Here is a 25,599-nt window from a genome sequence, read left to right as displayed (position 1 = left end):
ACAGAGACAGAGACAGAGAGCCAGAGAGAGACAGAGAGAGAGAGAGAGAAAGAATGAGAGAGAGAATGAGAGAGACAGAGAGAAAGAATGAGAGAGACAGACACAGAGAGAGACAGAGACAGAGAGAGACAGAGACAGAGAGAGAGAGAGAGAGAGAGAGAGAGAGAGAGAGAGAGAGAGAGAGAGAGAGAGAGAGAGAGAGAGAGAGAGAGATTGGATATTCTGGGAGATGATCCCTTTTAGATTTTTTTAAACATGCCATGTCAGAAGAGCTCTTAGAAGAATTTTAAAAAGATCATCTGTTATGGGCCAGAACTTGAAACAAGATGCTAAGTCACTGGAATTGATAGAGACAATGCTTGTGTACTTGGTTCACACCTTTAAAGGAGCTCACACATTAGAGTTCGCACCTTTAGAGAGCATATATAAGCTAGGAGCCTAAACAAGGATGGATTTGGGGAGAGTCATAAGTCAGAAGCCCACAAGCCCACTCTTGGAGGTGGAGTCAGATTCATTCCAACTTCCACCTTTGTGCTGGCTGGAGGCTTTGGGAGGACAAGAGGATGAAGCTGGCAGAGACAAAGGACCAGCGGCAAGAGCTCTTGGAACCAAGGAGAGAGATAGGCCTCTATTAAAGCTAACCAGGCCCCAGGAAAAGATTCAAGACCAAAGGAGAAAATAAAGGATTTGGACTTAAACTCCTGGCTGAATTTGAGGTGATTATTACATTAAACTGAAACTAAGGCTGCCTCCAGAAGCTTCCCAAGAAACCTGCTCCCAGAGAACATTACTATTTAGAGAATATTGAAATAATTGATAATGTTCTTATGGATAAGGCACTCATTCGCGAGATCAACACCTGCTCCTAGGGCTAATAACAGTAGAACTTTGTTTATGGAGTGAAATATAAATGACCAAAGGTGAAAGCAGGAGGGTATGCCTGTTGGAAAAAATAGATTACTACTACTGTTTCTGATTTCCTCTTCCACATTCAAATCCAATACTGAACTGTTGTTTCAACATGCCAGTTCCCTTCCAATCTCCCCACAAACTTCTAGACTATGTGATGAACAACACAGAGGATTCAATATTTTCTCTGATCTCTCTCTCTCTCTCTTTGTCTCTCTCTCTCTCTCTTTGTCTCTCTCTCTCTCTCTCTCTCTCTCTCTCTCTCTCTCTCTCTCTCTCTCTCAATCTTGCCGAAACAGAAATTATGCACCAAAAATAAAGCAACTTTAACTATTTCTATCATTTAGGATAGAGATTCAAAAGAGGGATTAAAAAGAAGGTTAAAACAGATAAATCCATGAACTGACTCCTCACTTAGCATACCATCTCCACCTCCCACACTACCAGCAATTAGGCTGAACTTAGCTGACTGAAAGATTTGAACAAAGAATATGATATTCCTCAATGCCATGGAGATCCCAATTCTAGGATGCAAAAGCCTGCTGAGATTTCATGCCTTGGCAGTGCTCCAGAGTCAAGAGTTTGATGAGGAGTGCAGTGATTTGTACATCAGCAAAGCCCTGGAAACAAAGGGGCAGGACACTTCAACCCAACCCAACCTACTCCAAGCAGGTAGGAGACCTAAACTACAGCAACATCCTTGGAGAGTCAGCCCTGCAAAGCTCTGCTCTGCTGATTCTGTGTCAGAGACTTGAGGAATGGGGGAAGAAGAGCAAGGTACTGAGTGTGTGCACCATGAAGGTACCAAGTGTGTGCACCATGCAGTACTCTAGTAAATCTGAAGGAAAGGTCAGCATCCAAGGAGGGCCTATTCTATCTCCCTTAAAAGGACAAAGACCACAGTGAGTGAGCCCAGCAGGTGAGGAGTCTGAGGAATTATGAGATCCGGCCTCCAAGGAACCCCTCCCAGCCTTTAGAGAAGAGGGAATCAGACAGTGGACAAGAGGGATATATGGAAAAACAAAAACAAAACCTAAAACTAGCAAGGGGCTCAGGAAGAAGAAAACTCAAAGATCTTAAATACAAGTGGGTATATCAACAAGGAATATATTAACAGTGGGGAAAAAATACGGTCAAAGAAAGGTAGATAAATAGGTATGTATTTGTCTAATATATGCCTGCTGTTGTTTGCTGAGAGTTAGCACCATGGTCTTGTAGTTCCCCAAAGGAGGCTTTTATACTAGCTGTCCCTCATCAAAAGGATTCTTAGTGTGGGGTCTATAACAAATTTGGCAGGTACGCCATTGGTCTAAATACATTTTGAATGACTCTGAATCCGTTATTGGAAGATGTATACATTTTACGGATAATTTTGATTAGATCCTCCTTTATGATAGATAGCTGAACCATGAAGCATGACTAGTAATACTCCAAAAAATATCAGATCTTTAGGAGGAGGAAAGTTAAAGAAGAATAGTAAAGAAAAAGGCAATACGATATACGGAATAGGTATGGTAAGCTCTGAATCTAGCCTCAAACTGCATTTTAAGTAAACAGAACACGTATAAAATCAGTAATTCATGAATCCGACCTGATTATCATTTAAATTAGTTATTAGATAAAACATAATGCAATTATGTCATAAGAATTTTGTATAATTTTTAAAAAGTAAAAAAAGTAAAATGGTGTAAATAACAGTAAAGCTACCTACAAAACCAAAACAAACTGGACAGAGGACATTGTTATTCAGTTTTCTAATAATCATGATTTTTTTCCTATTACTTATTACCAATATGTTCTCTTCTCTCAAACCCAAGCCCACAATCCGCTGTGAGACCAATAACGGGAGAGATGGCTCTTAACACTGGTATACCACGATTATACTGGCAGACCATCATGGAGTTCTTATGTTCTGGTATAAAAATAAAAAAAAAAAATACTCATTCAGCAGTAGTAGGATCTGACAATGGTTTCCTTTATCAGAGCAAAGTGTATCAAGTAGCAAAGCCCCAAAAAGGGATGGAATGCTCAAATAACTATGTGAAATCAATAGCAGAGTCCCAAGGATACTTTGGACTGCTCTTCTAAAGGCCTTCCCTTGTCCAGGAACAAAATATCAAAAAGACAAAAGTAGCAGAATTTGTCACCAAATATTCAGACCTGAAAATGTTTTATAATACAGGAAAGTATCAAGTTAGAGAAAGAAAACTCTAAAAAGTGGTCTGTTGTTAATATTTATGTGTAACTCATTAAGTAAGAGAGATACAAAAGAACTAAGAAATAAATGAAGAGTCCACAATTGAAGATGGTGGAAAGACAAAAGTAATGATAAGAAAAATTTTAAATGGGAAGCCACACCTTTCAAACATTAGAAAATAATAGGGAAAAATTACTCATGTATCTGCTCTTTAAGTCATTCTTCAACAGATTTTTATTAAACACCTGTCATATGTGCAAGGGAATTGTGAAGTTTTTAAAAATATATAAAAAAAAATAAGAACTCCTTAACTTAGTTTGGAAGAAGAGATAAGACAGGTCTATATGATGCAAAAACACATATATAAGGGGAATATAAGTTATTTAACTATATTTATATATTTAACTATAAAAACTATTCTGAATGCAAAAGGACAATGAGAGGTACTCTCTCTGAATGGAATTTTAGGGTAGAAAGTGACTATTTCTATCGAGACATATGTGGAAGTCAGGGGAAGTACTTCAATTTCCTGATGAAGAAATACAATGTTTAGTTTTAGAGATTTATTCACTACAAACCACTGAATCTCCCTTTTGTACTGTAGGAACATTTGTGGTAAGGTCCCTGCTAATGTTCTTCCATAAAGCTGGGTCTGAATCCATTTCAGAGCAAGAGTTCTTGAGTTATTGGATATTGTTGAATATTCACACTTTAGACTAGCAGACTGCCTGTACGAGTGGTTTTGAAAATTTAAAATAAAGCTTTGTTGTATTTAAAAATGTAAAACTGAATTCTTAGCTTACTGGCTGTCAAAAACAAATTTCTGTTTTTTTGGACTTTCCTGGACCAAATCCTCCATTCCAGGTCACTGAGAGAGAAAAAAAAAAAAAAATCATCCCAAGATTTAGGATCCTGAAGTAAGAAGGCTTGGGTTCAAATTCCAGCTCCAACATTTCATAGTTGTGTGACCCTATACACATCACTTGACCTCTCTGAGACTCCTCATCTATAAAATAGAGATATAGCTTAAAGCTACATAGAGGCACATGATAAGTAGTCTTTACAAACCTTTAAGTGCTAAATACATAGAAGTTACTGCGCTAAGGTGGCTGCAGATAAAATGGGAAGGAGTTTATAACGTAGAGTCTAAATGATAAGAAATGTCTTCTAGAAATAAAATCTCTAAGATTCTTTGTATCAAGATGAAGAGTCTGAGAAATATGAAAGGGTAGATGTTCATACTTGAAAACTACATAAAAGAAAAGCAAAACATATGGAGAAATGACCTCTATTCTTTAATTTTAAAAAATGTATCCATAATTCCTAAGGGGTTTCTTTTCCAGATACCCCATAATTTTTCATCTTCATCTCTAAAACAAAAAGAACCATATACAACAATTCAGGGACATTATTCTTGATTCTTACAGTAACCATAGCACTTCAGACATCAAAACTGCTCTTTCATCCATTCTCCCTCCCCCCAATACTATCTTTGATCTATGTGACCCCATTAACATTGGAGTTTTCTCCTCTTGACATTCCTTTGGGATGAAATAAACATTTTAAACTTTCTAAAATGAAAGCAGATGTTTGTCTTTAAAGTGTTTCCATATAAAAAATGTAATAGCTAAAGTCTGAGCAAAAACTTTGAAACCACTGCCTTGGGGATTTGCCCATAAGTACCCAGACCACCTATTTTATTCACTTATTCATTCAACAAACATTTATTCTGCACTTATTCTGGAAATAGTATGAGATAGGTCTTCTCAATGGATCTGTGGGAGAAGTATGTCATCTCTATTACATCATCATCTCTATAACAGAAAGGATGGGAAGCGTCTAAGTTGCAAAAGCAAATTAGAGTTCTGTTAAAACGCAGTTGTGGGTAGTCCTCATTCTCAAACTGGCTGTTTGATCTCTGCCATGTTAGCTACCTCTTGAAGGCTTCTGTATCATTGATCAAAGTAATAGCAAGAAATTATTTATTTAAAAAAAAGGAAAAGGAAACAGAATGGCAAATAAGTCTGTAAAACTATATCACGGTGAAAATCATGAGTAATTTATACTAGGAATACATGATTTTTATTTTCACCAGTAGAAATGCACAAAAGAAAGGATAACATTCTCCATTCCCTGGAGCCAGGTTCAAATTCATCCCACATTCAGAGGAAGTCATAGAGCCTTGATTATGGTGCATAGCAGCACTATGTGAGCTGATTTAGGGGTTATTCCTGGACTACAAAGTCTACTTTGTTCTGGGCTTGACTCATACTCCTTTGAGAAATATTTACTTGCGTATTTGTTGTCCATCACAGGACAACGAGCATTTATTAAATAGCTGCTGAAAGTAAGTTTTCTTTAAAGTCTCTTTCTTCAAAGATTTTATATATTCTACTCAGGGACACATGTTCATAAATAACTACACAATGGACATACACAGTGACTTAGTGGGTAAGTATTACATTTTAAGATTGTAATCAATCAAACACCAAGTAATTACTAAGTTCTTATTAAGATCTTACAGGTTGCCAGGCATTCTGTTTAAATTCGGATGATTTTAAAAGAAAAAAAAAAAGGCAAAACCAGTCCCTTACCTCAAAGAATTCCCCCTCTAAAGACAAATGATGACAAGTAATCTCAGAGGGGAAAATCCTAGAAGTCTGGGGCAGAAAGGACTAAAGAAAGACCTTTTTCAGAAAGTGGCAATCAAATTGAGTCATAAGGCATGAAGATGGGAAATACTAAGTAGGTAAATATGGGCAAATCATTGAGTAGATGGCAGGGAATAAAGTGGAAGAATCCTGGAAAGGTAAGAAGGGGCCAAGCAAAGGAAGTTGGTCACATCAAATTTTAGAAAAAACAGACAGCCTCAGGAGTTTATCAAGTAGGTTGGTAATAAAGTCAAACCTGAACTAGGAAAGGAACTGTGACAGTTGTGTGGAGGATGATCGTGAGTAGGGCTGTTGAATTAAGGCAAGAATAATAATTAGAATATTATAAAAGCCAGGTAGGTGATAATATCTTGAGCTGGGGTTGGGGATGTGTGAATGGAGATAAGAAAACATATGTAGTAGATATTTTTCAAAGTAGAAAGAGCATGATCTGGCAATTTATAAGGGATAAGAACAAGGAAGTAAAGGATGACAATGATGAGGCTTCAAATCTAAGTCACTGTGAGATCATGGTCCCTGATGGCAAAAGAGAAATTCATTGAAGAAAAGATTTCAGAGGGGAAGATGTGTTTTGTTTTTGACATATTGAGGTGAGATGCCTGTGGGGCAAATGTCCAATAATGTTCAAAAGGTAACTGGTAATGTGGGACTGGAGCTCAGGAGAATACCTGGGTGGGATAGATATATAAATCTGGGAATCATCTCCATTAAGAAGTTAACCATATCCATAAGAGCTGATGAGATCTCCAATTTAGAGAAAAAATATATTAGAGAGCAAAGGAGAAAGCCTTGGAGATCACCCAGTTAATGGATGTGGCAAGGGAAAAGATCTGACAATCCGAGATTGAAGAGCCATGGAGCAATGCTGAGAGACCATTGAAAATTTAGTGGATAAATGTTAAATGTTAAAGTGAAGGAGGGGACTGAGAAAGGGTTCTTGAATTTGGCAGTTAAGTACAATGATGCAGTGTAGATATTTAATAACTTTATTAGATTTAAAAATAAATATGATACTGAAAGGAGGGAAAGAGACCTACATGTGCAGAAATGTTTGTGGCAGCCCTTTTTGTAGTGGCTAGAAACTGGAAAATGAATGGATGCCCATCAATTGGAGAATGGTTGGGTAAATTATGGTATATGAATGTTATGGAATATTATTGTTCTGTAAGAAACGACCAGCAGGAGGATTTCAGAGAGGCCTGGAGAGACTTCCATGACTGATGCTGAGTGAAACGAGCAGAACCAGAAGATCAATATACATGGCAACAAGAAGATGATACGATGATCAATTCTGATGGATGTGGCTCTCTTCAACAGTAAGAGGGATTCAAACCAGTTCCAATTGTTCACTGATGAAGAGAGTCAACTACACTGAGAGAGAGAGGACTGTGGGAACTGCGTGTGGACCACAACATAGCATTCTCACGCTTTATGTTGTTATTTGCTTGCATTTTGTTTTCTTTCTCAGTTTTTCTTTTCTTTCCTTCTTGATCTGATTTTTCTTGTGCATCAAAATAACTGTATAAATATGTACACATATTTTGGAACTAACATTATTTCAACATATTTAACATGCATTGGACTACCTACCTGCCAGCTAAGGGAGGGGATGAGGGGAAAGAGGGGAAAATTTAGAACAAAAAGTTGCAAGAGTCAATGTTGGAAAAATTACCCATGCATATTCTTTGTAAATAAAAAAATAATAATAAATATGATGCTTCTGGGTCCACATAATTAACCTGAGTTGTCTTCACAATCTAGGACTGGATTTTAAAATACCGCCTACCATTAGGGTTGGAATTAGACAACCCACATAGTGGATCAAACTTATTCTGCCCAACTTCATCCTTAGAAATTTAAACCAGATTTAAAATGAAAGTAGACATTTAATTGTTTTTATATTTCTTTGTATTCAGTTTTGGACATTTTGTTCAGAATGTCTCCTAAAAGACTTATTAAAAGGAAGAAATAGGTCTCTTTATGAAATGTCACTTGATAATTTACTTGGCATGATGCACACATAAAAAATGCACAGTATACAATGGATTGAACTCAAGAGACTTGAGATGACAGAAGAATAAATGCATTATCATAAGCAGCAACAATTACAACTCTGACTCATTGGTCACCCATCCAAATTTTGCTATAGGTATGGCCATTGAACTTTACACAGAATTAAATGTCCTGACAGGTTTATTTCTTAATCGTGGCAACATTAGTATAAAAAAAATTTGTGGACTTTACTTTTTGAGATTACAGAATTTCTGAAAAGAATGTAAGAGTATATTTAAAGAATATAAATAATTTAACATACTTAACATGAATTGGTCTACCTGCCATCTGGGGGAGGGGGGAAAGGAGGGGAAAAATTAGAACAAAAGATTTGGCAATTGTCAATGCTGAAAAAATTACCCATGCATATATCATGAAAATAAAAAGCTATATTAAAAAGAATATAAACAATGGCACAATAGTTTAGATTTATTAAAATGATATATATCTTAAGATCATGTTAAATAAGATGAATAAAAAAGCCTTTATCAAGTATATTACATGCTTGTCACTGTGCTAAGTGTTTTAGAGCCAAATATAAAAAGTGAGACAGTACTTGTCCTCAAAGATCTTGCATTCTAATATGGGAAAATAGCACAATTAAGGGAGTGGTAGATAGAGAGTCGTGTTGTTGCAGAAACGGTGACTGGAGTTAGGGTCCTGATTGAGATAAACATATCCCTTCCAGTTTATCACTATTCTCAGAGGCAGGTTAAAAATGCAGACAGGTGGAGAGAAAAGAGTATATATAGTACAGCATGAAAACAGTCAGATAGTGTGATAGGTTTGGGTCCAGGATAGAAATGATGAATCTCTATCAATTAGGGTCCCAGGATAGCAGTTTTATGCAGTTTTTAAAATTTGAGGAAAATCACTACTTTGTAATAATGATAGTTAAAGTTTTATGAACAGTCTGATTTTTATTTTCCTATTTCTTATAACTAAGTTCCCCCCATTTCCTCCAGCCAACATCCCTGTAGCACCAGGGAGAGAAGGGAATGAGCATTTATAGTACACCTACTATGTGCCAGGTAATCGGCTGAAAGCTTTTACAAATATTATCTCATTTGATTCTCATAACAATCCTGTGCTATTATTATTCCGATCTGATAGATGAGGAGACCGAGAGTGCGCTTTTCTCAGGGTCACATAGCTAGTAAGTATCTAAAGTTGGATTTGAACTCAATCTTTCCTGACTGAAGGGCCTGACTCTAGCCACCATTCTACCAATTGCCTTCTCTAAATAAATAAATAAGTCTAAATATCCTTCTTTCCAAGTTGAAGCCAGAAGAAAGAATACTTGGAAAAGAGATGGATGGCATGGGGGGAAGAGAATATTTTTCTTTTGCACCCCATAAAATATATAGCTGATACACACTAAAAAGACTATACCTGATTGTCAGTAACTACGTTCAACGTTATTGTTTTTATGTGAATTAAATTTCACTCTGGGAACATATAAATCTTCCATTGTTTTATTCTTCAACAAACATTATGTTTCGACTATGTATTCAGCACACCAGCTACAATAAACCTTACTTAATTTTTTTTCAGGTGATAACCACACCATAAATTGCAACGCAACAGCATCAACCGGCATTTAACAAATTCTTCACACTTCATATAAACTTTACTACCATGTAATTTCAGTCAACTCTAATCATAGCATCATAGATTGGAAGAGACTACAAACTTTATCTGGTAATAAATGAACTGCACGAGTACAAGATGGGTGAGATATAGTTAGAAAATAGTCTTCAGTGCCAAAGACATGGGAGTGTTAGTGGGCTGTGAAGACAGTATGAGTCAAAACTATGAAGTGGAAACCGAAAGAACTGCAGACTGCATTAATAGAAATATATTGTCGAGAATGAGGAAGCTTCTGATTCCAATATATTCTGATGGAGTCAAACAATTTTTGGAATACTGTGCCTAATTCTGGGCAACACACTTCAAGCTGGATTATGTTCTTGGGAAAATGACCAGTACAATGAAGACATGAAATCAGGAAGAATAATTAAAAAAGAATTAATGATGATTGAAAAAGACTTGAATTGAGAAGATTTATGGGGGATGTAATACATATCTCCCAATACTTATCATGTGAAAAAGAGACCTGATTTGGTCTTGACAAAGGGAGAGGGTGACCTTGACCTTCTACCTTATTTGATGTTAAGAATCAGAAGGAATACTGAAGAAAGTTATCAACATTATACTTTTCTTTTTTTTTTAATTTTAATATTTTATTTCCCAGATATATGCATGGGTAATTTTACAACATTGACAATTGCCAAACTTTTTGTTCTAATTTTTCCCCTCCTTCCCCCCTGCCCAGATGGCAGGTTGACCAATACATGTTAAATATCAACATTATACTTTTCAAGGAAACTTGTATATCTATAAAGCATACATAGGAGACATCTTGGTGGAAGAGAGCCTAGCAGTGCCAATTTGGCTCTACCATGATTAAAAATTTAGTTAGCAAATGATAAACATAGTGAATTTCCTTTTTAGTCTACTATATGATACTTAAGATGTGGTCTCAAGTAGTCAAGCCTTAGTAAAATTTTCCTTCCTCCTCTCTTCATCTAAGATGCACACGTAGATTATTCTTTTTAAAAATTCTGAATTTTGCAAACATAAAAAAGAGATATTTCCCTTTACAAAATATAGCAGAAAAGAGGATTAAATTGATTCTCCATTACACACAGCTTGCTTTTATTAAAAAGTAATCATAAAAGCAACATATAATTTTCAAAGCCGTGTCATTTGTGTGTTTCCTTCTGGATTTCCTTTCTGTGAACTTTAAAAATGATTTTAATGACTCTTTTTTTGGCAATATTGTTTGGCTTCTTTCCTGCTTCCCTTCCCCTCTGGTGTGGGGACACCAGAAAAACAAAAGAAAAACACAATCCTTGCAACAAGTAAGCAGAGCAAAGTAAAACAAGTCCACATACTTGCCATGTTCAAAAATATGTTTCATTCTTCTTGAGTTAGGTTATGTGTAGTCTGATTCATTACTGGCCTTCGGAAGGTGTCAAGGTATTTATCAGTTTTTAAGTATTTCAAATTTGCTTTATTTTATAATGCTCTTTCTACATAAATTGTTTTCCTGGTCCCATACATTTTACTCTGCATCGGTTTAATCAAATCTTTCAATGTTTTTCTGAAACTCTCTCGCCAGTTTTTATGGTGCACTAATGTTCCATGATATTCATAACCATAACTTGTTAAGCTATTACCTAATTGTTGGATATACTTTGGGTTTTCAGGTTTTTTTGGTTTTTTTTGTTTTTGCTCCGAAAAAAGACTGTTTTGGATATAGACATAGCATTTCTGATTCTCTTAGATTGGCCAAAAATGTGTCCCAGGCCAAGTCCCAGGTGGTTGTTGCCTGGGTCCTGGTTGATTCAGGGTGAATGAAAATAGTGGTCATTTCTGTTTTTGCCAGAAATCCTGAGAGTCTTCTCTTCCCAGATTTATTTAGATTTTTTTTGGGACTGGGCAAAAGAAGCCATTCTTTTCCTCAATTTCTTCCTAGCTTTAATCACTAAATGAATGTGGCCTCCCTCAGTCAAATTGACACCTGCTAAAGACCTTAGCTTAAAAGGGCACAGGTCTCCCACTACATCCAAGGCCATCTCCGGCCTTCCTATCTATATCTATATTTATATTTCTGGAAAGGAAAGTGACACAGGTGACTTTGCATAGCTCTCCCTCACTTAAATAAAATTTATTTGCATATCATGGTATCAGCTCCATGATTTCATGGTCTTCTTCAAGAATAAGGGACAAATAGCAACAACAATATAATTTTTTCTTGAGATGAATTTTGTTATTTTTTTCAAGCTATCTAAGGAAATTCTCTGGTAGTTTAATCAGTATGATATTGAATGAATAAAATAATTTAGGTAGAATTTGCATTTTTATATCAGCCAAAGATCCACTTCTCTTTCCATAAAAAGTTGATATATTATTCCTATTGTTCTTGCTAAATAGACTTGCAAATATTTTATTTATTCTAAAATTTTTCTAAATAAGAGTTTTCTATCTTTTCCTGTTGGATTTTGTTGGAAATATGAAGAAAGGCTGATAATTTATGTGGGGCTATTTTACATTCTTCAACTTTGTTGAAGTTATCATTTCAATTAAAATTTTAGTTGGCTAGTTTTCTATGTATATTGTTATATTAGCTTCAAAACCGTCATAGCTAGAATTTCTGGAACTGTGCCAAATAATAGTTGTGATAATAAATATTACTGCCTTAATGTTGGCATTGATCTTGATCAATTTTGGATCTTTTTGGAAAGACCTTTAGTTTATCTCCATTATATATAATTTTAGATTCATGGTGTTACAGCAATACTGTTTACTATACTAAAAAACGGATATTTGTTCCAACAGATTTTAATCCTTATTAATATGTCTATAGGTTTTACTAATACTGAATCAATTTTGCATCCCTATAGGCTATACCTGTTCACAGTGTGCAAACATTTTTGATATGCTGATGTTGACATTATTACACTGATCTTTTAATCAATTTTTATATTGATATTCATTAGGAATATTGCTTTGTAATTTTTTTCTGTTTCATCACTCAAAATTCATTTCTGACTCATCATAGTTATTTGGTAGTATCTTTTCTTTTTTTCATAGTGTTTCAAAGAGTTTATGTAATATTAGAATTATTTTTTCATTGACTTATAAAGTCATCTATCTAATGGTTGTTTCCTTTTGAATTTCATGAATAACTGATTCAATTTTTTTGGTAATCGGGTTCTTTAAATTCTCTTTTTCTTATTCTATTTCTCTGGGAACTTTATATTTTATAAATAATAATTCATTTCATTTAAATGTTCACACTTGTTAACATATAATTGGGAAAGATGGTCTCTAATAATTTTGGAGGCAGCATGGTAGAATTCAAAGATCCCTGAATTGTGTCAGAAAACATTTGAGCTCTGCCAGTTAGTATGTAGGTCATTCTCAATTTCTTCATCTTTTTTTTGGAGGGGGCGGTCAAACTAGATGGCCAGTTCTAAATCTGTGACCCAATGATATTTTTTCATTTTCATTTGGTGTGATTCTCTCTTTAATTTTTTATATTGGCATTTTATTTTTTTTTTTCATTCTCTCTTCCTTTAATCAAACTAGATGATTTTTAATTTTTTTAAAATAAGCCCCCCCTTTTTAATCAGTTTAACAGATTTTATTTGTACTCATAATTTTGTTCATCTTGAGTTATTAGAATTTCTATTTTGATATTCAATTGAAGCTTTAAATTTTTTGTTTTTCTAGTTTATTTTAGTTTTGTGACCAGTTCATTGATTGTTTCTATCTTATTTTGCTGAGTAAAGTGTTTAGAACTCTACTTTTTCCCCTTAGGACTGCTTTGGCTGCATCCTAATATGCTCTTTAGATAAAGGGTCTTATGGAATCTTTTGTAGCACTTCTTTGCCTCCTAATTCTTTTCAATAGATAGTGGAGCTTAAGTTGCATTTATCTTCCTGATAATTTTTTTTTTTTTTTTTTTGGCAAATGCTTACCATAAGCACTATAACACATGAGGTGAATAACTAAATCATAATCCTGTGTTTCTTGTTGCTATTGGATGCATATTAAGACTGACTCCCTTAATTCTATTATTTTTCTCACCAAAAAGAAAGCTTGTGAGCCATCCTTTCATTTTGCTACAATTTGCTTTTGTCTTCTGATTTCATTCAAAGACTAAATGTCAAGATTGATAGGACTCAGAGCTAAGCAAAATCTAATAACACTGTAATGGCTCTTTTCCAAGGTGCTGAACCCAATCTACCCATACCTTCTCAACCAGGAAAATTCTTATTTATGTCTTCTTAGAAATCCTTTAAAGAGGATCTAGCTAATATACAGGGGAGCTTCATCTGGTCCTTTCAAAATTCTGTGGCTCTGTAGAGCATGTGGACTGTCCCCTGGTAGAGTAATAGCTAGTACTTATCCTAGCTTTAAGTTTTGCAAAGTATTCTATATACACTTTTTTACCTGATCCTCATAACAACTTAGGGAGTCTTCTTATGACCATCATATTTCAGCTAACGATACTGAGACTGAAAAAGATTCTTCAATTTGCTCAGGGTCACCCATCCAATAAGAATAAAGAGCAGAACTTCAATTCAGGCTTCCTGATTCCAAGTCCATCACCGTATTCACTACCCCACTTTTAAAGTCACACTGCATTAAAAAAAAGGCCATTTTCAAGATTTTCCAGTCTTTGATGATCTCTCTTATGGTACACTCTCTTATGGCAAAGGATAGCTGGTAAGATGCTTCATCCTACTTATATCTATTATGTATCTTTCTATTGTCTTTTGTCACTTGAAATTTAGATTATTCGTAAATTGTGGGGTTATGGGTCTTCTAAAAATGATGAATCATATGTTTACTTTTTATCCATTTCCTTTTTTTGTAAATCAACAACTTCTTTAAAGAGACCAATGGTTCCATAACTCACAGCAGGAAGACTATTACTGTAAAATTAGGTTTGTTGAAATATCTTAAAAATTAGCCCCTAATATAAGAACTCACATAACATTAATAGCAGAATTCCTTAAAAATCCTGTTGTCTTCAGAGATTTTTTCCATGTATCCCAGAACATAGAGATGACAACCAAACATTGTTCTTCTACTATAATCATAGATGAGAACAGACTGTTATAGAAATACTGGCAAATCTGCTTCATTTCACATCTATTTGTTGTCTTTCCAGTTTAATCTACAACTGCTTTCATGATGATCTGATTTAGCTTGGTCTCACACCAAACTCTTGGCAGGCTCATTTCCCATCACTAGCTTTTCACTGTTTTGTGAAGTGATTTTACTCATAATATCCTGATACTTCCTGCTGCTTTTGGGGACATGTAAAGGCAAATTCTTTGATAGCTTTTTAAGAAAATACTGTGATCAATACTTTCATTTAACTGCCAGTTCTTTGTGTTTTCTGATTTAACTGTTTGTTCATCACTAAATAAAGATCACATTCAGAATAACCCAGCATTTTGCAAAAGCAGAACTGGGGGCCATTCTGTATTTTACCTGTTTTCTACAGTATTGGACAAAATTTCTATCAACCACCTTGTGAAGAATCCCTCGATACTTGATCTTGAGTAGCAAACACGGTCTATCTATAAGTAGGATCATATTAATAAGTTTTCTAGCAGGGTAGAACCTACTAAAATAGGTACTATCCAGTCTATGAGAACTGGCTGACTATGAGGCACTGAAGCAGAAATTTTGGAGAAGATCTAAATCTATAATTCAAAAATCATATTCAAGAAATGATTACAATTCAATTGACCATCACACTGTCTATCCTAGATTTCTGCTTCTGTGCTTTATTCCGTTAACAATGCTGCTATTAGGCAACTTCTTTTTTACAAGGGGCATCCTCAAAGGTAAACTCACACTGAGAGACAACAGATTAAGGTGGAGAGAGTACTGATCATGAAGTCAGAAATAACTGGGTTCAAATTCTGCTTTTGATATTTACTATCTGTATCACCAACTTCAGAAGCTGTAGTGATAGAAATGTGGAAGGAGTTCACACAAACAATGAAATTGAAGGTCCATCATACTTTGACATAAAGTCATATAAGCAATGAGGAATTCTCCCAATTGTACACACAAAAATTAAAAGATCACTTTTTAAAAAAAGTTAAAATTAGAGAATATTTAATTCTTTAAATTCTATAAATCTTAATTGTGCTTGTTACGCAATAGGAGAGATAGGAAACATATGTTAATTCAATCCTTTATTCATTCAACATGGATTTATTATCTGGCCATTATGTGCCAAGAACTCTGCTAGGCTCTGAAGTTTTAAAGAAAAATAAATTTTAAAAGAATGTCATTGTACTCAAGAAGCTTATAACTAGGGACAAATGACAAGACAAGTAAATGTGAAATTTGTGCTAAGTAAAGATGGGGTAGTTTAGGGAGGAAAGGTGCTAACACCTGGGGGCATCAGGAAAGTTTTTTTTTTTTTTTTCAGAAGGGAAGTTGAGCTGGGTTCTCAAGGAAAGCAGGGATTCCAAAGTCTGGAAATGAAAAGGAAAGTCAAGAGGTTAAGTGATTTATACTGTTACACAGGTATTTGAACTCAGGTCTCCCAAATCCTATCCAGTTTCCCTTCTACTATACTATAGTGGATCCCATTTGTCTTCATTAATTTTAATGTAATAATATTTTATAAGTGGCAAAGGTCTTTAAAATAACTCTATGGAGGAAGTTGGAGCAGATATTATTTTTATTTTAGGGACAGCCTAGTCAGGATACTTTTTCCTCATCTCTACCTCTTAACATCCCTGGTTTTATTCACGATTTAACCCAGCTGCTACCTCTGAATCTTATCTTGGTTCCTTCAGCTGCAAATACTCTTGCTCCCTCCCACAATACCCCTGTGTTTCCCCAGAGGGGATGGCTGGTTTCACTTCTTCCTAGGTACCTTTCATCCTTAGCACAATATCTGGCTCATAAGGAAGGATGTGTATTTGAATGCTGTTACCCCATATGCTGAGCATATCAAAGGCTACCACTTTTGTGAAAAATAGTAGGATCTTGCAAGTGTAGGTTCTTTAGGTTTTTTCATGCAGCACAATCTCTCATCTACAAATCATAAAGCCACAAAAGTAGGGGTTGATGCTACAGAATAAATAAAGCCTTCTTATGTTTATCTGTATTTTCTTAAGGGTGTCTGGAAGGTCCAATGAAACTGTGAATATAAAGTACTTTGTAATGTACTAAAGAAATATCAGCTGTGTTTATTATTTCTGAAAGTAGGATTCTAGCTGGGTTTGTATGGAAATTATTTTTAAAATGTCTAAGGATTCACTTTTCTGCACCTTCACATGATTGCTATACTTTGAGCATCTCTGGTTCTACCACAGATGGACAGTTTTGCCCACAAGGATCTTACCCATATAACTTGGCAGGTGTCCTTTGAAACTTTCTGTAGCTGAAAAATGAATTACTTTTCAGTCAATCTAGTGATGAGGCTCTCAAAACACAGATAAGCTGGATTTCCAGTGGAATTCATATAGTCCATCCCTAGGAATATGCCCTTTGGGAAGCTTTTCTAGCTTACTAAAATCTACAAGAAAATGATTCCTTGGCACAATCTCTAAAAAGTCCAAGCTCATTCTCATGTCACAAAAGTCCTTCAGAGTAGGACACTAGAATGGCACAGTCCTTGAAAGTCTAGTTGTTCCCATGTCACAAAAATAGGACCTTAATAAACATGCATCATGTATTCTTGTGGATGAAACTTTTCCATTGTGTTTACACACATAAACATACATGTATGTATGTGTACATGCACGTATGTACAGTGGAAAGGTCAAATTATTTTTCAAGAATAAGTTAGCAGCTAAGATTAGAATTTCTTGAGCTTCTGCTTTCAAGCCTAGTTCTTATTCTGTCACTAATTAAATATCTGACCTTGAGAAAAATCAATCTCTGAGTCTGTTTCTTTATCTATAAAATCAAGGAAATGAAGTACATAAATTCTAAGGTCCCTTACACTTCTAACATTTTACATTTTTATCATTTAAAATCAACTAAAAAGAATTGATTAATCACTGATATTCAAAACAGCGTGCCAGGTCCTGATAGACACAAAGATGAAATAAAGATATGGTCTCCTCAGGGTCCAAGAATTATTTTCTACCTATGAAATACTGTGTTTTTCTTATGGGGCCAATATTTGACTCTTGGTTATGTTTGTTTCTGAGAATGGAAGAGAGAACAATATATGGTTTGTTGAAGAAGGATAGAAAGGACCTGAGTAGGATAGGGTCAGTGGGAACAGAGTAGGAAGAGAGAAAAATACTCAAAACTGAGGCTGACAATGCAGACACCTTTAAGTAAACACTTCTTAGGAAAGATATCATGGAATAGCTGATACCCACATAGCCCACAAGACTTACTTATCTAAAAATAATCTTCATGTTAAGCAAGAAGAAGCTTCATGAGGTATAGAGCTTAAAAAATTAAAGGTGTAGTTTATCATTTTTTGTGGGTAAGCCACAATCATCCCAATTGTGTGCAATATGATCTTATTAAATTATGTCCAAAAACTGCTAAAATATCTCTACATTTTAATGATCTGGTTGAAATTAAAATTAAGTTTAGCTCCCTAAATGATGAGTAATTCTAAGGTAGAGGCAGCCAATCTCCAGTTCCATTTATAAACAGCCCAAATATACCTTCTCAAATTCTTTAGTTCTTTGGGAAACTTAAGAAGAAATGATGAAAAGAAACTATAATACAATTTGGTTGGCTAGTTTTCTGACTCTGGCAAATGGCAACAGTAAGTGATGTTTTTCAGAGTTCCTACCAAAAATCTTCACTCTGCACTGGCATTAAATAACTACAGCAGAGGTATTTTTTGGCTTGGAAAACTTTCATCATGGGACACAGCTGGGAAACAACTTTGGCTTCAAAAAGGAAGACTATAATAAAGCGCCTCCTAGCTAGATTCTGGTAAAGGAGGTTTATGATGGGGAACAGCAGAAGAGATGAAATGTTTCAATAAAGCCCTTAGGCTGATTTAGTTAGCATTCACAAAGTGAAATAACCTATACATCACATACCCTTTGTTAGCTGGTCGTTTAGAATAGAGGTGTGAGTCACCAGGTTTTATTTTAGGAGCTGGGCAATGCAATGTTACTTTCCCAAAAATATTAAAATGCAGAAATCTGAAAACTAAGGAAGACTATGTCATATCTGATACTGGATGCTTATCAACTCCAGGAATGGATCAAGAATTGCCTCTGCTCTTGTCATTCCACGTTCCACACCTTGGTAGGTACCAATGATAAATCACTTCATGTAAAATCTATTATTAAACTAATCAGAAAACTACGGTGATAGAAAAAAAAAAAAATTGGGAGCTTACCAAACAAAAATAAAGCTGACATCAGAGAGGGAGAAGCAGAATTAGATCCTGCATGATTTTAGGAACAAATAGATCCCTCTGGGAGTTTGGGGGATTAATATATTTTTTTTCCTCCCCTCTCAGACACTGTTTGGAATTAATGAGGATACCTGCAACAATGCTGGCAAGCTGCTGGGTTCTGGTGATAGGGTAGATCCTGCGTGCCTGAACGATTGCTGAGGCGATTTTCTTGGCACTCTTCTCCTCCCCGTATGTTCTCAGGATCAACGCAAGTGCCTGTTGATCTAAGGCGTTCACAACATCAGCGGCGGTGGGCATGTCAGGGTACCTACGCACAAGAAGAGCCAATTAGTTTATTGACGTCAGCCTTCATTGACGAGAGGTGAAGCTTTAGGGTTATGAGACACAGAGGACTTTAGAGGTTTTAAAATAAGAAAATAGGATTTTGTAAAAATAGGAGGAATGTTCCCTTTAATACCTCTTATCATCATATCAAATGGTTCTATTTATAATATTAACAAGTATATAAAAACAATTAAACCAATCTTAATACTTTTAGAAAATTGTTAAAAGGGCTGCTTTAGCCCAAAACAATGGGAAATATTTAATATCTTTCTAATTCTATAGCAGATCTATATTGTCAGTCATTCTGAATAATGTTTTCAGTTAGGTAGGTAGAGGACCTAGAATCTAGAGATAAATAACATGACAATATTGAGAATGAGAAAATGCATTTGCTGCTTTATAAGTGGGGCTGAATACAAATTCTGAAAGGGCCTAAAAAAAAAGATGCAATTGGTCAGTTTCGGGCGGGAGAATATCTTGAGAAGTCACAATGACAATGATTTTCTGACAAGGAATATTAAGAACTAAAAATAGTTAAACAAAACTGAAACACTAACTCTATCATCAAGTATTTATTGAGTACCCATTATGTATATTCTGGATAATAATACACTCGTCACTGGAAACAAAGACAAAAACTATATCCCCTCCCCTCAAGGGACTTCCATTTTATTGAAGGAAACAACATATATGGATGGACGGATGGATATACACACCCCTATATACATATATAAACATGTTGTTTATATATATATATATATATATATATATGTATATATATATATATATGTATATATATATATATGTTGTTGTATATATATCCATGTACACATATAATATATATATATATATACACATACTACATATATATATATATATACATATATACACATATGCACATATAAAATAGAGAAAATAGTCAAAAAATAAAGGAATTGATTCAACTAACAAAATCAAGATGCAACCAACCAGTAGTTCTCAGTATGCATGGGCCTTTAAATTGCAGAAAAAAAGAGAAATACCATTTTTTTAGCTAAAATTAAGGAGAAATTAGGATAGTTGAAGGGAAAAGAGCATCAGTATTTCAGAATATCTTAATTAACATGCTATATAAATGGGCCATGAAACCCTGAGGGCGACTGAAACCTGACTTGGTTTTTTACTGTGATGTATTAGTTAATTTGACATTTATCACATGCTTACTATGTACCCGACACTTTCATAGGTACTGGGAATATACAAAGAAAAATTAAATAATTCCTTCCTCAAAGAACTTACTTTCTCCTGAGAGGGAAACAACATATACACAGATAAGAAAATATAAAATATTTACAAAGTAAATTACAGAGCTAGCTTTGATAATGAAGGTATTAGGGGAGAGAAAAGCCAACATATATTACTTGGAAACTAGCAGAGCCCTTCCTATACATTTTCTCATTGGCACTTCACAGTAAGTGAAGAGAGAGTTGCTGTAACTATCCCCACTTTACAGACAAGGTAACTGAGGCTTAAAATGGTTATGTGCTTTCTCAGGGTCATTCATCTATAGCCACATGAAGCAGGAGTCAAATCCAGGTCTTCTTATATTTAAGTCCAGAGGTCTGTCTATCTGACTTGAACCTGGGGTTTCAAGAGACAGAGTTAATGAGGGAGAGCATTGCAGATATGGGAGGCAGTCGAGATAATGGCACAAAGGGTGGAATGAAATGCCATGTATGGAAAAGAAGGAAAGCCAGTTTGGAACACAGTAGGCATGATGGGGAGTAATGTGAAAGCATCTTGGAAAGATAACAGCTGGATTGCGAAAGATTTTCAATGCCAAAAAGGATTCTGTCTTCTGTAAAAATCACTGTAAATGCTGCTAAAGCTTAGTTCACAGTGAAATGACAAGGGCAGACAATTGCGGTGGGGGGGTAGGGGAAATGGAATTGAGAGGGGAAAGGTTGGAAGGAGGCTACTAGAACACTCTAGGATAGAGGTAATGATATCTAAACTTGTTTCATGAATGTGTGAATAGCAAGAAATGTGGTGGGTCAGAATGAATATGAGTTGTTAATCAACTTGACATAGCAGTTGAAGAGTTGAGGTTACTTCTAGGTTAAAAACCTGGATCACCAGAAGGAGAGTGACAAAAATAGGACGGAAAGGTTTAGTGGGAAGAGTAATGGTATCTATTTTGGCCACAATGAATTTGAAATTCCAATGGGACATTCAAATGGAAATACCCAGGAGGCCCCTGGTGAAGCTGGGAGGGAGATGATGACTGGATGTGGAGATCTGATAGTCATTTGGTCACAGATTATAACTGATTCCCATGAAAGCTGATGACCTCATCAAGAATGAGAAAAGAAGGGGTTTCTAGACAGAGTCCATCCCTAGGGTACAAGACATGAACAATGGTCCAGCGAAGGATGCTGAGTAGAAGCAATGACTAGATATGTAGAAGATCTGTCTCCGTGGCCTTATAGAGAACAACATCATAAATACTCAGGTAGGAGAGTTTATCCAAAAGTCGTGGTTTGTTGTCAACGCTGTAGAATGTTTTAGAGAGTTCAAGAATGAAGGGCTCAAATAGAGCATTGGATTTAGCTATTAAGACATAACAGAGAATCTTGTAAAAGGTAATTTCAGTTGAGTTGTAGAGTCAGAAGCCATGTTACAAGGAGTGAGAAATGGATGAGATTTGAGAGAATGGAGGGAACCTCCCCAGAGAGCTTTTCTAGGAGTTTGCCTATTGTTTACTACGTAGGTTAAAGTAGGACTATTTACAGATAAGCCAAAATCTTATCTGTGTGATTTTTTTTTTCCTTCTTAGAACTGTCCCTTCTAATGTGTTGAAATCTTATTTATACATGCTCTTCACCTTGCCTGCTTCAAAGAATCACAGAAATGCGCATCATGAGCCACCATATTCCTTTGTTTACACATTACTTTTTCATTTGAAGTTGGTGGTCCCTAAAGATAACCAGGATTTAAATTTGGTTTATTGTGGAAGGCCTGAAGTTTCTTCTTGCACAACAACTGAAAAGAAGAAATTTGCTGGGCATCACTTTGTGATTGCTGCCCAACAACCTCAATTTTCAAACATGAGAAGATATTGGTGATTTTCCCTTAATCACTCAGGGTATTGTTCTTCCTCCTTATATTCCCTGACAATTTGTCATATTTCCAGTCCTATATCACTAAGTTCCTTTTGGATATTCCTAAATGGATGTTTCAAAGACACCTAAATTTCAACACATTCAAATTAGCACTTACTATTTTTTTTTCACCAATGCACCCCTCTCTATTTGTGCTGAGGGAACCAACTTCCTCCTAGGCACCTATATCCACAATCTTGGAGTCCCTGAATGTTACTTCTTAAAAACCTGGTAAACACTTTTCATGAGAATGTTTATGCACATTCATGAATAATAACAAAATGTCCCATTTAATTACTTGGGAGAAAATTATCTATAACATTCAGAAGTAAAAGTTTGGCTTTCATGACATGACATTCTCTTCCTCTTAACTGTTAGTTACTTCTCAGTCTCCTTTGGGAACTATCTTCCAGTGTGCTGCTTCCTGGACATGTCTGCTCTGGGATGTCTTTTTTCCTCCCTTTACACTCTCTCAATGATCTCATAAGCTATCATTCATTATTCGCTGACTTCCAAATCTCCATATTTGGCCCTAGTCTCTCTCCTGAGCTGCAGGCCCCTATCACTAATTGGCTCCTAGGCACATTCATCTAGATGTCTCAAATATTTCAATTTTAATATTTCCAAAGCAGAACTGATCTTACTAAATCACACTTTCTTTTCTCATACTCCTAAAGTCAAGTTCCTTTTTGTCTTCCAGCCTCAAAACCCTGCCGCTGCCCCTCCCTCAGCTTCCTTACAGGAACTTGTCCAGTCTTGCTCTTGCCCACTACCCTCCTCATTGCTCCTCACCGCGGCAGACCCTCAGGACCTCTTGCTTAGACCACAATCATTGCATCAATCAGACCTCCCCCAGCTTTGTTTGTGCAGCACTGGCCTTAGTGTACAAATTGTTCTCCTGTTTCTGCATTAGTCCCTTGGGGCCCCCACTCTCCAGTGGGGAGACTACTTCACTGTAGTTTACAAGAGGAGTTCCTTAGGGTACACATCCAATCTGTGACTGAGGATCTCTGATTTGGGACTTAGGGCCTAGGTGACTTTGGAGAAAGTCCTGGGAGGAGCCTCAATGTAAAAGAAAGCAGAAGAGCTAAAGCCCCAACCCAAGATGCTCCCTCCTGCTCAAGAGGCCTTAGGTCTTTCCATTACCTGGAGGGCATAGCACAGCTGGCTGAGCCTGAGCAAGTCACTTCAGCCCCCTTTGACTAAATCCACTGGAGAAGAAAACTCCATGGAGGTCCATGGGGCCCCAGAGAATCTAACACAACGGAATGCCTGGAAGACCACATATGGTTTGGGGGCAAAGAGCTAGGCTGAGTCGGGAAGACCTGGCTTCCAACACTGTCATGGACAAGTGGCTTCACTTCTGATTTTCTAAACTATAAAACGAGGCTGTTGTGAGGGCCAAACCAGGTAATGTTTGTAAAGATCTTCATGAAATGCCAGACATGGAGTGGGCAATTAATCAGTGCTAATTGACTCCCCTTCCTCTAGGACACAGTGTGAACTCCTGGATTGGGATGAAAGGCTGCTGCTCCCGCCATGTTTCCAGATATCTACAATCACTCTTTGCTTCCTAGTCCCATGGTTTCCTTGTTCTTCTCTGGCTCTGTGACCACCTTCCTGGCCTTTCTCGAGGTTCTTCCTCCAGGCTTTCCTTTTGTGCTACTTCCTATGGAAAGCCTTTCCTCTTCTCCCCAGGTCTTAGTGCTTGCCCTCTTCTCAAACTGGTTCTCTTTTTTATTCTACAAATCTCCAAGTAGTAGAGCCATTCCCTAAGAGTTACATTGGAAACAAAGTAAGACTAATATTTAATTGAGCTCAACAAGTTCAATTTCATCACAGAAAACTACTATTGGAAATGTGAAACTAGAGATTTTTATGCATCTGAAATTTCATTTTGGCTAATATAGCTACAATGATAAAGTTAGGAAAATCAATCCCTTCCTGAGTTTGTGACAGTAGTGAGAAGTAACTTTCTTTGATTTAAAAATTTAAGATTATTTATTTTAGAAAATGATTACTTAAAATACAAGACCAGAATACATAGAAATACAAAAATCTACAATGGCAAATATCCCCCCAAAAAAACCCCAAACCAACAAAACCTAAAGTTGATTTATTATATATGTGTAGGTTTAGGTATGGGTGAATGATGGGAATTCTACAGTCAAAAAAGGAAATTAAATTCAGAGTGTTGTTGAGAAATTGATTTCTTGTTGTGAGAAGAAATGTTTTATCAATACTCACCTGCCACCATCCATCCTCATGTCCAAGGGGCCGTCCTTTCGAAGGGAAAAACCTCTTTCAGGAGTATCAAGTTGCATGGAGGAACACCCAAGATCCAGAAGAACTCCATCAACAGTCCCGGGCTGTACTCCAGCTTTAATTAACATGGCCTCAGCTTGGCTAAACTGGCCTAGCAAAGCTCGAATCTGTTTTCTGGAAACAAACCATACACAGAGAGAAATAATTTTGTTAATATTAATGCATTTCCTTTCTTGGCACCATCAATGGATAGAAACTCATCCAAATAAGTATCATAGAACCTAAGGGCCTTTGAGGTACACTAATCCAGCTGTACAGATGGATCAATACTTATTAGGTAATATTATCCAGCAAATATCAACATGCCTTACTAAATGATCAACTATAACAAGTAGAACAAAATCTAAACAGAGTAATAGAAAAATGTCCAATCTGCAAAAAAATCTTAATCTCTTTGCCATCTTAAACTTTATGCATGAATATATCAATTTTTGAGTGTTCCCTTGTTAATTGTGAATAAAACTATGTAATCCTTGATTAGTCAAGAAAGAAACAAGTTAATACATTTTTAATATCTCCCCATACTAGCCATATTTTAAAGATTAAGAAGGTGGAATACTCCCTTGAAAACATGACAAAACACCAATAAAAAGGAAAGGGAAGTTACATTTATGTTTGAAAGGATTTGTATACTATGTTAAGACAAATTTAATACAAAAAAGGTCATTTTGACTTTTCTATTTTTACCATGATAAAACAATAAAGACTATAATATCATCAAAAATAACTCCACTAGTTCTAATAAATCATTACTCAGAAGCCAAAAAAAGCTGTTATGCTTATTATTTGTAGCTTTTTTCTTTCTATTTTTCTTGTCCTCTAAATAGCTAAAATAAATGTTCTGTACATTCCCACTTGTAGAACTTTATCTGTGAACTAAGTTACATGTCAATGTCAATCTATTTTTAACTTAAATAAACAAGGAAATAAAATTTATTTTAATATACATTTCAATTGAATGTTTTAACATTTGTTTTAATTGTACATTTAATGTACATTTATACTTTAGATATAGTTTTACCAAAG

The 25,599-nt window shown here is 35.7% G+C and overlaps 1 protein-coding gene across 4 annotated transcripts in view; it reads right to left on the bottom strand.

Annotated features, from left to right (window-relative positions):
• The window catches only part of METTL15 (methyltransferase 15, mitochondrial 12S rRNA N4-cytidine), a 181,648-nt gene that overhangs the window by 9,782 nt on the left and 146,267 nt on the right, over nucleotides 1-25,599 (bottom strand). For all 4 annotated transcript variants that reach the window (XM_074274203.1, XM_074274201.1, XM_074274204.1 and 1 more), the window contains exons 4-5: nucleotides 24,496-24,687; nucleotides 18,913-19,091 (exon numbers count right to left, since the gene is read on the bottom strand). In XM_074274203.1, coding sequence (XP_074130304.1) covers nucleotides 18,913-19,091; nucleotides 24,496-24,687 — 371 coding nt within the window. The remainder of the gene's footprint in view (nucleotides 1-18,912; nucleotides 19,092-24,495; nucleotides 24,688-25,599) is intronic.

Source organism: Sminthopsis crassicaudata, chromosome 6 (assembly GCF_048593235.1).
Source record: "Sminthopsis crassicaudata isolate SCR6 chromosome 6, ASM4859323v1, whole genome shotgun sequence".
NCBI lineage: Eukaryota > Metazoa > Chordata > Mammalia > Dasyuromorphia > Dasyuridae > Sminthopsis > Sminthopsis crassicaudata.
The sequence above is the reverse complement of the archived record's forward strand: the minus strand, read 5'-3'. Positions and strand labels throughout refer to the sequence as shown.